Below are 13,038 nucleotides of genomic sequence, written 5' to 3' on the forward strand. Positions count from 1 at the left end.
AAATGACTAGAACCTTCCACTGAAAGGTTTATTTCTTCATTTAAACGTAGCTTTGAAATAAATTTTAAGACCAGGTGCTATTAAATTTATAATTCTTCCTGGGAAAGTTTAAAAGAAAACCAACATAGATTTATGGAACAATTTAAGTCACAAATTCAATTCAAAATATGAAAATTAAAAGCATATATGTTGTTATATAACTTTTTGTCCTTTTAAATTATACTTTATCAAACTTTTGGGTTTGAATGATTGCTGCTCAAACTACTTAAATTTTATTGTAGTTATAGAAATAGTAGGCTTTATTAACTTGGAATAAAATGCATGTCTTGGTTTCATTAGTAGTTTCTACAGTTTCTTCCAGTTCTTAATTTTATTATCATGAATTAAGAGCCTCAGTAGTATATTATTCGTCAAAATAAAATAATCTCTCCAAGTGATTTCCATCTTGATTTTTCCTTCTTCACATTACTAGAAAGAAAAATTACATATTCTTCTTCATGTGAGTCAAGAATTTGTGTAATGTAATTATATCAATTAAAAAAAAAAGCCCTTTGAAGAATGCTTAGCCATCATAGACGAATGAAAATGTCAGCTCCAGTACTTTGTCTTGTTCCATGACTAGTGGTTATAGGAAAGGTCTGTTACATTTTCATTTCTGCAAAAAGAGTTGTGATGCTTCACTGGGGTTCCACCTGGGTCGATGGTGTGGTGAGGAGTGGTCATGCACTTCTTCTGTATTGATCACTAAGAGTCAAATGCATTCGAACCTTATCTTTGTAGAGCAACTTGGCTATGATTCAAGAAGCTCCTCAACGTCTAAGGCTCATTAAACCGCTGTGCACTGTATGTAAAGAACTAACTATGGATGCACAAAAGCATTTTGTGATCCCTAAACGTTGTCTTCTTGCACATATATATGGTAGTGACGTACAGATGTTCACTGTGGCAGTGACTACCTGGTGTACAAGATATCAGTTAGACAATAGCTTATGCAGCAATAAGGTTGATTTTTAAAAAATGAGTTATTCTCCAGATGTTTCTAGACAAATAGAGAAGCTGAATGACATTCGGTTTTCTCTTAGAAATAAACCCTAATACTTGGGGGAAATCTCAAAAATCCATGTTTCTGTCTTTTCTAATGCGAAGGGGAAATTAAGTTATTTCTTTTGCTTTCCACCCTGCAGTGAGATGAAGTAATATGAGGAAAGTGGTTTGACCTTTTGAGAGCTTGGCTATTGAGAAACAGATGAAATCCTCCCTAGAAAATGTGCTGACAATCACCCAACATTTTGGGTGCTTTTATAGATTCTCTCTTTTAATTTTATCTGCTGATTGTGTATAGTTGAAGACTGCACGAATGTCTGTGACAAGTGTCCATTGTTGTTAATCCATGAGTTAAAGATCTCTCTGGCCTTGTTGTCACTGGTGCATAGTTTATCAGGAAATTCATTACTTGAGGTTGTATTGCCAAATGGTTCCCACCCTGGGATCCTCCTCATAATGTTTGAATACCTTCTTCCTCCTCTTCAACCTTCTTTTTCCCCCTCCATCTTATTTCCATTTCCTCTTGCATCTGTTCTCTCTTCCTCGAGTCCTCCCTCACATTCTGACTTACCTCTCCTCCTGTTGCAGGATATTTGATTAGACTATGAACCAGAGATTGTCTTGTTTACTGGAAAAACCTGTTTCGAGTTTTGGTGCAGCTCAGCCTTAGCACACATCTTTAATCCCTCTGGCTGGAATACAGACACCCTGAGTACACACTTTTAATCCCAAACAATGAAGGTAAAGTTAGTTTGTAGAAGGAAGCTATATGTTTGAAAGTGATGTCTAATTAAGGGTCAGACAAAGTAAGGAATCAGAGAAAGATTTGACAGAATAGGACATGCCCAACTCTCATGAGAACAGAGAGAAAAGAGAGGCTACTTAGTACAGAGCCATTCAGAAAAAGGGAGACAGTTTTACAGGGAGATTTTTTTTTTTTTTACAGAGACAAGTTGCAGACAGAGAGCAAGCTAAACATAGGTGAAGACAGAACGAGCCAGAGAATGAAAAGGAGCCAGAAGATTAAAACAAATTGCCAGAGTTAGTTTGAGGCCAAGCAGAGCAATTCACTGGGGGGCCCAGAAAGAAGCCAGATTGAATCAGTCAGGAGTTTGAGCTAGAACAGCTGAGTTAAACTCAGCCAAAAGAGTTCAGAAAGTACGAAAAAGGGTGAGCTTTTTTCAGCAGGAAGTCTTAGAAGCTAAAAACATTGTAAGCCTAGATAAGATTAGACAGAGGCTAGAAGCTTCCAGGACTAGATCTAGGTTAGCAGACAGAGGCTGTAAACCTCAGAGATGACAATTAGAGCAAGAGAGCAGAAATTACTCTTACTTCCTCCTCTCTTTTCTTCCTTTATTTGAGACAGGATTTCACTTTGTAGCCCAGGCTGGCCCAGAACTCACTTTGTAGACTAGGCTGGCCTCAACTCATGGAGCTCCATTTGCCTCTGCCTCCTGAGTACTGGGATTAAAGTGGGTACCACCAAGCCTGGCTCTTTCCTTCCTCTTTATCTTAAGCTCTCATTCTCTTAATAGTTAATGTGTGTATCAGCTTGGGTTAGAATCGTCTACCCTTTGTTTTCTGTTGTCATCATGACACCCCTCCTGAATTGTATCATGCTAGTTATGTTTGGTTTCGTTGGCTTCAAAGTATAGCCTTCTGGGACAAGAAATTCCCAAGGGGTTGTTTGGTATGCCACAGTTACTCCTGGTTCACTCCACATTAAGCCAGGAAGAACTAAGTAATGCAGCTTGATTAATGCCTCAGTTTTCCCTGTTTTCCTTTCACTTTCATTTTCTGTGGGTTTGTTGTTTATTAACCTTCCAGGACCTTTTGGGATCCTCTGATGCTGGCCATCTTGGCAGGACCATTTCCACCATGGACCCAAAGCTTTATTAAAGTCCTAGTCCCCACCTCCCCGAAGGGTTCTCATCAAAGCCATTCTGAACTTAGGAATCCACACTGAGTGTCAGTGGGTCACTTGACATGGCCTCAGTGGTAAGTATTTATAGTTATTATTGGAAGTAGCATCTTCTGCCTCCTGAATTGGGAGTGGGTAGCCTGACCCTTGCTGTCCTTCTCAGGAAACTTCTCTTCACAGTTGGCCCAGTGCATGATGCTACAGTGCTACACAGCATGCTCGTACCTCGCCTTTTTGGTGGGATTAACGCTAACTCCATAGGTGGCCTTCCTAACCGATTGCTATCTTTTCACAGAATAATGACGGCAGCATTGACTTCCGAGAGTATGTGATCGGCCTGGCTGTCTTGTGCAACCCTGCCAACACAGAAGAGATCATCCAGGTGGCATTTAAGGTACTGCCAAGCCCACTGACCGCATCTCGGTTGGCGTTGCAAATAGGTGTTGACTCTAACTCCATTATTTGGGAAAATCAGTGAATCTGTCCCCCGAGTTTATAGATCTGCGGTGACATGTTTGGAAGGGTAATGCGATTAAGTCAATTGCTACTGAGAATAAAGAAAGCACGAGCATCCATTTGAACAAAAATGGAAGCAGCTGAGGTGGGAGCGTCCAGACTGAAGAACAGGTGATTTATCAAATTAATGTTACTTCTTTTCAGCTCTTTTTTGAAGGCCTGGAGTAAGACTTACAAATAAATACCACTCCTTGTCCCTCATCCTAATCCATCTAGAAAGTTCTGATCATCAGACATGTCCCAAGTTTCTATCCTGCCAATCTTACTGTAGTATTCAGTATATTTTCAGTGTAGTGCAGGGATCTAAATTAGGAGAAAAAAAATCTCTCTCATTCCCAGCAAAGCTTGAGGAAAATGTATATTGTGAAGATGCAGGCTACACATGCCCCTCATACACACTAGATGCCAAAGTGTCTTTTTGAGAGTGGCGATGCTTCGCCTGCTAGCATTTCATTGTGGCCTTTCCTTTGAGTTCTAATTCTGTGAGGCCATCTCTCAACTGAGGTCATCTCCCAACTGGTCTTGCCAAGCTGGGTTCATTGACTGTACAGCAAAGCCTCGGCTTCTGTGTAGCATGAAAGCCAGTGACCTCTCCCATCTCATCCTCCTCTCTGTCCCTGGCTTTCTCTAAGACAGAGATCCGACTGTGGCTCCTACAAGCCTTTCTCTGTCTCTACTATCCAGAAAAACTTTGTGCTCAAGACCCCTTTTTTATGTTTTAAGGCACCAGAGATGGCCCTTTGGGAAGCCAAGTGTGCTATCATTGTTGGGGTGAACACTTTTCTCTTGCAGATTACTTTAAACTGAGAGATCAGGATGAAAAGAATCCCAGTGACTGGAGCCCAGCAGATGGGTGTGATGCTGCGGATAGCCACTTTTCCAAAGTTTCAAACCTTCAGCTTTTGGACTTACTCATCAAAAGAGAGAGAGAGAGAGAGAGAGAGAGAGAGAGAGAGAGAAAGAGAGAGAGAGAACTAACTTACTCCAATCCAGACATCTTTGTCTGTTTCGGGATCATATGTGTAATTACATGTTTAGCCAAGCAAATAGTCACCCTTGGTTTGCCAATGAAAGACCCAATAGAAAAATTGGACCTTAATCATTGTAATTACTGTTTTTAAAGAAGTCACAAAAATCTCGACCAGCCTAGATCTTGGTTTGAAGATGGAGGAGGAGGGAAGAAAGGAAAACTTACATCTAAAATTAGCTTATTTTTTTCCTACAGCAAGAGTCATGCTGTACATTGATTTTTTATTTATCTATCTCTGTATTTATTTATCTAGATTTTTAACTAAGGCAAGGTCTCACTCTGTAGCCCAGGCTGCCTCATACTTGGATTTCTTCTATCTCAGTCCCTTGAGTGTTGAGATTACAGGTACAGACCAGTATGCCAAGCATACACTGGTTGTCTTAAGCTGCCTTTTAATATGCTTTGTGAATATTTTAACTTTTTTCCTTTTCAGTTGTTAATATGCTTTGATAGTATATAGAACTCTGTCACATCCTCTTTTGAGGTTCACACATTATAGCCAACTTCCTATCTTTTATTTCCTCTTTATATGGGACTATACAGGTAGAATAGTAGAGGGTTTTAGTTGCAAGCAGTGGGATCAACTCTGGCTGATTGTCAAAATTATTAGTAGTTATGAGGCCAAGGAAGAAGCCAAGGAGAATGTGCTCATCCAGCCCAGCCCAGAGGTCCTGACTATAGGAACGTCTTATACCCTTCCTGAAGCCCTACAGTTAGAGTGAGCAGTTCATAGTTTACATCCAGGGTGATCTGAAAGATTTTGGGCCTCAGGCTTAATAAGAGATACAGGATTGTTTAATTACGGTGTTTTATAAGATGGGAAATATAATTCCTCTAAGGAAACTGGGTGTCAAGCTTTCTACCAGGGTCCAGAGTGGGATTTATCAGAGATCTGTAAATTAGTCAGCAGAGATGATTGGGAGTTCTTAGTAAGGGATGGAAATCATGGAGGGGAAAGATCTAGGCTAGCTGTGGCCAAGAGTCAGTACAGAAGAGGGATGGACCTCGTAAAGAGATAAAATAGGGAAGTGAGACCAGCAACTGTGCCAAGCCTTTAGACTGTTAGGTAGCTAGGGAGAGTCATTAAAGGCTGGAAGGCTGGAGGAAAATTAGAGCCAGTGGAGAGCCAGGGCTACTGAGTCTGGCCATTACTGTTTGAAGTCAAAGATACATAAGGAGTCTGTGGTCTACACCTTCACACACTCCTCCCAGTTAAAAGCTTAACATAGGAAATGGGCTATACACACACACACACACACACACACACACACACACACACACACACACACACACTCACAACCCAATTAAAGCTTAACCCAGGAAATGGGCCAGAAGCCTGTTTTCCCATCCTTGGGGTAACAAATCCCAACTTTGAACTATGGATTTTTTTTCACTCACCAACTTTCAGTATTCATTTATACTTCCTTCCATGATTATCAGATCTTCCCAATGCCATTTTCTTCTATGTCTCTGATCGAACTTGTGGTCTAAAGTAGGGATTTCTGTACTGAGCACCAGTGTTTGAATGCTAGCTCTGCTTCTTGCATGCTATGTGGCCTGGGGCAGAACCACCTCCTGAGCCTCAGCTGCCACATGTCCAGGACAGGGCTGATGGTGGCACCCTTTGGCACAGTACTATTGGGAGCATCAAGGATTAATACATGACAAGGGAACAGAATACTGTTGATCAGCACCTGTAAAGAATGAGTTCTAATTAAAAGTTCTTAATACCCCAGAGAGGATTTTGATTATTCTTTATCCAACATTTCCTTACTCTTTTAACGCTGCCCGACTTCTAACCTCTCCAGTCCAGTGATTTTTTTTTCGACCTATAAATATAGCAACCACCTTGATTCATGCCTGCCTTGGTTCACTGCCTCCCGCCCTCCATTCTGTAAGCTCTCCGAGATGCCCACACCCCTTGGATCACTGACTGTGGCTTGTCTGTCCTCTGATTCTCGTTACCACCTCCCCCTTGGAAACTTCTCATTCCTAATCTAGCAGCTATTTTGTCCTTCTCGGTGTTCCCATGACTTTGTAACCTGGTGCCTGTCACCACTGTCAAGTCCTGTTTTCTGTTATCAAAACCCTCTGTTAGCTTTGAAGACACCTTTGTCTATCTGCTCCTAAGTCTCCTTTCCTCTTCTGCCCACACATCTCAGTGGTGGCTACTCAGGCCTGTGCCTTTACTCTGTTTCTTCTCACCAGATACACTGCACACACCTGTGCTTTCCAGTCTTTGCTGGATCTCTACCTGGAGCCTCATCAGTCTCTTGAGCTTGTAGCTGATTTATTTTTTTCTTACTCTTGGCACTTCTAACTCAGATTTAATTTTCTAGGTCCAACTCTTGGGCTCATCTGGCAGTAATCCTCATGGCTGTTTTCCTCAGTTACCCAACTGGAAAAACGTCAGCTCTTTGGCTCCCTCCCATTGTTACAAACCGTTTTTGCAAATCCTGCTTATAAAGTCTACCCCTTCTGTCAGACTTGTTCATTCTGTAGACTCGCTTAGTTTCCTTGCTTGTAGTCTTAGCAGTCTCCTGCCTCCACCCTGCCCTACACACTCTGCTTCATAACACATGTGGTCACGCCACTCCCCTTTCCAGTGTTAGGTGGGGCCATATGTACCCATCATGATCCGGTTGTGACTTCTCCAACTCAAGTCCCAGGGACTCACCTGCCATTCCTCTTATCTTGTGGGAATATCTCTTTATACTATGAGAGCAAACTATAATGACAGCTTCTCTAAAAGCCTTTGTAGACTTATCTGATTCCTCACGTCCCTCCAGGGCGACCATGTCTTTTAGTATGTACTATTATTGGTATAGCCCCTATTCTAGTTCTGTCTCTTTCCACGCCTAAACTGCTGTAAATTTTTGTCTTATAAGACTAGCAGAGAGCATTCTCTCTCCTCTCTCTCTCTCTCTCTCTCTCTCTCTCTCTCTCTCTCTCTCTCTCTCTCTTTCTCTCTCCATACATACACATATATGTACCTGTATATCATGTATATACATTATGTGTGCATACATACAGTTAACATATCATACAATCACTATTTCCACTATTAAAGACTTTACTTTCCAGTACAGTTCAATAATACCTCAGCACTGTATGCTTTAGGGCTCTACCTCTGTGTGCTCTTTCCCTTGCAGCTCTTTGATGTTGATGAGGACGGCTACATAACAGAGGAGGAGTTTTGCACTATTCTGCAGGCTTCTCTTGGAGTGCCTGATCTTAATGTTTCTGGTCTCTTCAGAGAAATTGCCCAAGGGGACTCTGTTTCCTTCGGTGAGTAGGCAGCCCCAAACCCCCTTTACTAAGAGAGCATCTAGGAGAAGAATCGAGAGTCAGATGAGTGTGTTTTCCCGAGGCTAACTTTTGGTAATAGCAGGGTTGGCCCCGATGGTAATGTCGCCATAGTGGTGATAATAATAGCTAATCATTGAAGACTTACATGTCAGGTACTCTTTTATGTTTTGTGTATATAAACTTCTGCAATCGGTATCCTGTGCTTTCACATCTGTGTTTGGTAAAGAACAAAGGATTTAGGGAATTTTCTTAAGGCTGTCCACCTGAAGATCATCAGAACCAGGATTCAGATTCTAAGCATCTGGCTGTAGAGCCTGTCCCACTGACTGCACCTCTGTGCCTTTCATATCTGTCTTGAGTGTGAGTGACTAGGCTACTCTGAGTGACCAGTAGTCAGCTGCAGTGGAGGGGTATGGACCAAAGCACTGACGGTAGTAGTAGCCACACAGTTTGCTGATATTTAATATAGTAGTTTATATAAATATGGAAAGCCTTTGTCTTTTTCATCCTGTCGCAATTCCCCATGAGGAAGTGACCATCACAAAAATATGGCCTGGGATGTAGATACAGACCATGCAATTAGCTCCTCCTTCATCCTGGAATGTAGATACAGACCATGCATTAGCTCCTCCTTCATCCTGGGATGTAGATACAGACCATGCATTAGCTCCTCCTTCATCCTATGGTTTAGATACAGACCCATACATTAGCTTCTCCTTCATCCTGATGGCTCAAGATCATATATCAAAACAATGGTGGTGAATCACTTTCTTTATATTTCTCAAGTAGTCTTTAAAATACATCTCTGTACAGAGGCCTAAATGACTGTTTCCTGCTACTTACCTGTGGTCCTGGATGGCAGGCTTTCTTATCTTCCACAAGCTTTCCCCTCTGGCTGGAGTGATCTTCTCTCACTACCTAATTACATTGCCCTGATGGTGTTCACAGAGTTCCAGCCTATGGATGCAAATAGGATGGAAAAAGCAGGTCAAATATTTCTTTCTTTTTTTAAAAAACTTATTCTCTATTTATTTATTATAAGTACACTGTAGCTGTCTTCAAACCACCAGAAGAGGGCGTCAGATCTCATTATGGGTGGTTGTGAGCCACCATGTGGTTGCTGGGATTTGAACTTATGACCTTCAGAAGAGCAGTCGGTGTTCTTACCCACTGAGCCATCTCACTAACCCCTAAATATTTCTTTTACTCTGTGTTAGTCACTGGTATGTTGGCTGCCCATATACTCTCTTAATTACATACAGAAGGCCATGAACCTATTGAGTTCATTTTTTTTAAAGAAGTCTTCAAAAACTCATGTGTGCTAAATTTTCTATCACTCTCTATTACTCTGAATACCAATGTTTTTTAAAACTTAATTATTTTTATATTTGTTTATAAAATATATGAGTTTATGTGCCTCCCTTATACTCAGGAGCCCACAGAGGCCAGAAGAGGGCATCAGGTGCCCTGGAACTGGTGTTATAGATGGTTGTGAGCCAACATGTGACTGTTGGGAACCACTGAGCCATCTCTCCAGCCCCATATACAGTTTTTTATCATAGCCACCTCTCATGTTCTCTCTCCAACCCCTTCCAGGCTTCCTCAGTACATCTTCCTTCCACTGTTATTCATCTTTTTGTAACTAACCCACTGAGTCCAATTAGTGGTTCACATATGCATACGGATGTTGGACCATCCACTAGGACATGGGCAATCTGCTGATGAGGTAGCCAGAACCAGTGGCCAGACTTCTGTTTTTTCAGTTCAACCTTTTTCCTTTCAGAATACCTAGAATCTCTCGCCTCCTCTAATCCTATGTAAGTCTAAATTATCAAAATAAAAATAAAAGAATTTGAGACACTTAAGTATTTTTTAAAATAAATGTTGGCATGAAGTAAGAACATGATTGTTTAAATTGTTAGCATTCTTGGTTCTCTGTTAGCCAATCACTGTCCTAGTGCTACCTATAGTCACTTCCCAGCACTTCTAAAAAATGAGATACTTTTGTTTGGTTTAAGATAGGTAAACCAGTGTAGCCCTAGCTGGCTTGGAACCCACCAAGATCCACCTACTTATGTCTCCCAGGGCATACCATGCCTGAAATAAGATGCAAGTTAGTGCCACTGATACCCCACCAAGGGCCTCACGCCTCTGAGCTAAGCCGGAGTCTTCAGAGTATCGCCTTAGTTAGTAAGTCAGCTCTTCTTGTGCTCCAGGATCTGTCTTGGAAGTCGTTGAGGTTCTTCTCATCACTGAAATAGACTACAGATGTGAAAGAGGCTTTAAAACTAAGGACAGTATGTATTTTGGAAACTCAAGCTTGTTAGAGACTTGAAGTTGAACTCCTCATTGATAAATCCATATCTTTATCTCAGCTCCCAGAACTGCAACACTGATATATAAAAGAGCCAGCACTCGGGGTTCTTGTAATATGATTATTAAATGTGCTTTCCTGCTTTCCTAGCCGTTATTGATTATAAGTCAGGGTCAGTTTGTCAAGTCTGCATCTTTCTATATAAGAGTTAAGGGTTAGGATAGCTTTAAAACCTAGCACAGTCAGTCCTGGATAAAAGAAATAGAAGGTGGAATAAGAGGAAAAATGTAGGGCACAGCATATGTTATGAAGGGAACACCTGTGTAGCTACCATTCAAGAGATGAGTAGAGCTTTTCCACGGCCCCCAGGACCTCCTCATGGCCCTTCATGGCCATAGCCTCTCCCCCACTCGGAAAGGAATCTCTATCTTGCTTTAAGTCATCATTTCACCACAAAGTGTGTATCAAGACATGGCTAATTCTAAGTTTTTGAACTTTATGTAAATGAGCTCCTATAACCTGTATTCTTTTGTACCTGGCATTTTCCATTCAGCTACATGGTCCCAAATTCAGCATTGTTCATTGGCTGACATTGCATTCCTTATACTCTGTGAATATGCTACAATTGTATTCATGGCTCCTGTTGATCCCTGTTAATTCAGATCCTGTTGATCTGAACCGGTTTCTTTTTTCCCTATTATGAATGAGACTGCTTTGCTATGAACAGTTTTCATACATGTCTCCCAGGTACAAGTTACCATTTCCACAGGTTTGTACCTCAGAATAGAATTAGTGAGTCATTAAAAATGTGTGTCTTTGACTTGACTAAATATTGGAAAAACTATCCCAGAGCTGCTAAACCGTTTATATTCTCCTCAGTTTTATTTTTTTTTTTTTTTGAGTTGAGTAACAAGATTCTGCAATGATTACATGATTAGGATACTTTGTTAAGTTTTATCATGCCAAAAAAAAAAAAAAATCCCACCCTAATTTGTTGATTTTTTTTCTCTTCTAGAGGAATTCAAAAGTTTTGCCCTAAAGCACCCAGAATATGCCAAGATATTTACAACATACTTAGACCTTCAGACATGCCATGTATTTTCGTTGCCAGAAGTCCAGACAGCTCTCTCCGTTGCTAGTAATAAAGTCAGTCCTGAGAGCCAAGAGGAGGGCGCCTCAGACAAAAAGGTTGACTGAGCCAAGGTTCCCAGTGACGAAAGGCAACATGGGAAAAGCGTTCCTTGACCGTGTTGTGAATGTGCTTATTAACTAATGTTCACAATGTAAAGCTTTTTTTACTAAAGTGACGTATTTTCTTCCTAAAATGTTTTTTTAGTAACCTGCCTGTATCAAGTAAGTTCCTTTTGTCTTACATTGTGCCCTACTGGTTTTGTTGACTGCTGATAAGTGCTGTATATTTTTAATGAATTTTTCAGATTAATTTTCATAATAAATAAATCCGTCGGTCTTAGCTCTGTACTTGTCAGCATTAATCAATACTGCGTGTCTAGCAAGTACAAACAATTTTTAGTCGTTTCACATGTAATAATGTATGTTTTCTCTAATTCCTTCCCTTTCTGGCAGCAAGGATGGGAATCTGAAAAACACTGCAGAGTTTTGTATCTCTGTCTTTACTGGCTTAAATTTCCATTTAAATTTCAGTTTCCTGGCTGATACTTTCTAAGCGCACACATTCCCCTTGACTTGCATCTGGATAGCAGGTTTCTTTAAAATGCCGGGTAAGGACAGCGGATCCTTTTACACTCTCCAGAGTATAGAAAGCACTGTGTTTTAAAGATGATTGCAGTGGGCCACAAGCAGGGAATTGCCTTATTGAGGGGAACAGTGATTGCCTAATGAGAAAATGAATTGTTTGCTACAGAGCTGAATTGAATTGAAGTTGGCTGGCTCCGAAGACAGCACTTTCCCAATAAACAAATCCGATTTGTTCTTTTTACATAATGGCCAAATTGGTGTATTTTGCCGCGCAGTCCAAGAGAGAGCTTTGTCCTGTTGATTTTTCCTCTCAAACTTTAGAGTTTGTCAGAAATATTCACATGGAAAAGAGAAGTGACCAGCACGTGGCCAAGAGCCAAGGAATCAAAAAGCTTAGTTTGTCAATGTGTGGCCGTGGCTCGCGTGGCCCGAGACAGAAATACCACCTAAGCTAAGCAAAAATTTCTTCAAATGACATTTTTATTGGGACCCACATCTGCATACTCTTGCTATCACTTACGTTTGAGGTTTTGAATAAAGAACCAATTTATTAAAAGAATGCACAAAAATAATTGGTTCCTTTGGTACCAAATTCTTTGTTCTGGCTGGATTTCAGAATCAATTAGCCAGTCAGCCATAAGCTAGAGATTTTAAAGTCGGTTTTAAAGGTCAGGAGTCCCCTGAAAGTGTGGGAGACTGTAGTGTGGGAGACTATATTTAATCAAAAGCTATGGTTTTACACTATCACACATGAAGCAGGTATATTCTAAGTATATACTGGGATAATTGAGCACCACAATTTTATCCTTAAGTATATGTAATTATTTGCCTCCTATATCTTAAAGCATTTTTAAAAGGTTTTAGATGAGCTGAAGCAATTGCTTAATTAGTTATGCTAAGTAATGTTTACACTGGTGTCTGCTATACTCAGTGAATGCATGCACTCAAATGCACACAGAAAGCCCACATGGTAATCTGCTAATCCTGAGCGAGTAGAGTTAGGAATTAGAGGCTTTCTATGAGACTCTCAAAAAGGATTCCATAATTTCCTTGTTTTTATACTTCTACTTCTGTTAGTACGGTATTTCTAGTTTATGATTTCATCAGTGAATAAATTTGCAGTGTAATACTTGACAATTACCAAGTTCTTGTTTTCTGTCAGTTTCATATATATATATAAAGTATATA

General features: G+C 40.6%; 1 protein-coding gene across 2 annotated transcripts in view; it reads left to right on the forward strand.

Moving 5' to 3' along the window:
* The window catches only part of Lpcat2 (lysophosphatidylcholine acyltransferase 2), a 63,332-nt gene extending 50,348 nt beyond the window's left edge, over positions 1 to 12,984 (forward strand). Inside the window, exons 12-14 of one of the 2 annotated variants that reach the window (XM_031340859.1) lie at positions 3,261 to 3,359; positions 7,664 to 7,799; positions 11,150 to 12,984. In XM_031340859.1, coding sequence (XP_031196719.1) covers positions 3,261 to 3,359; positions 7,664 to 7,799; positions 11,150 to 11,331 — 417 coding nt within the window. In that variant the 3' untranslated portion in view covers positions 11,332 to 12,984. The remainder of the gene's footprint in view (positions 1 to 3,260; positions 3,360 to 7,663; positions 7,800 to 11,149) is intronic. The other variant, XM_031340860.1, reaches the window with a different exon arrangement.
* The last annotated feature ends 54 nt before the right edge of the window (positions 12,985 to 13,038 follow it).

This window comes from Mastomys coucha, unplaced genomic scaffold (assembly GCF_008632895.1).
Source record: "Mastomys coucha isolate ucsf_1 unplaced genomic scaffold, UCSF_Mcou_1 pScaffold22, whole genome shotgun sequence".
Lineage (NCBI taxonomy): Eukaryota > Metazoa > Chordata > Mammalia > Rodentia > Muridae > Mastomys > Mastomys coucha.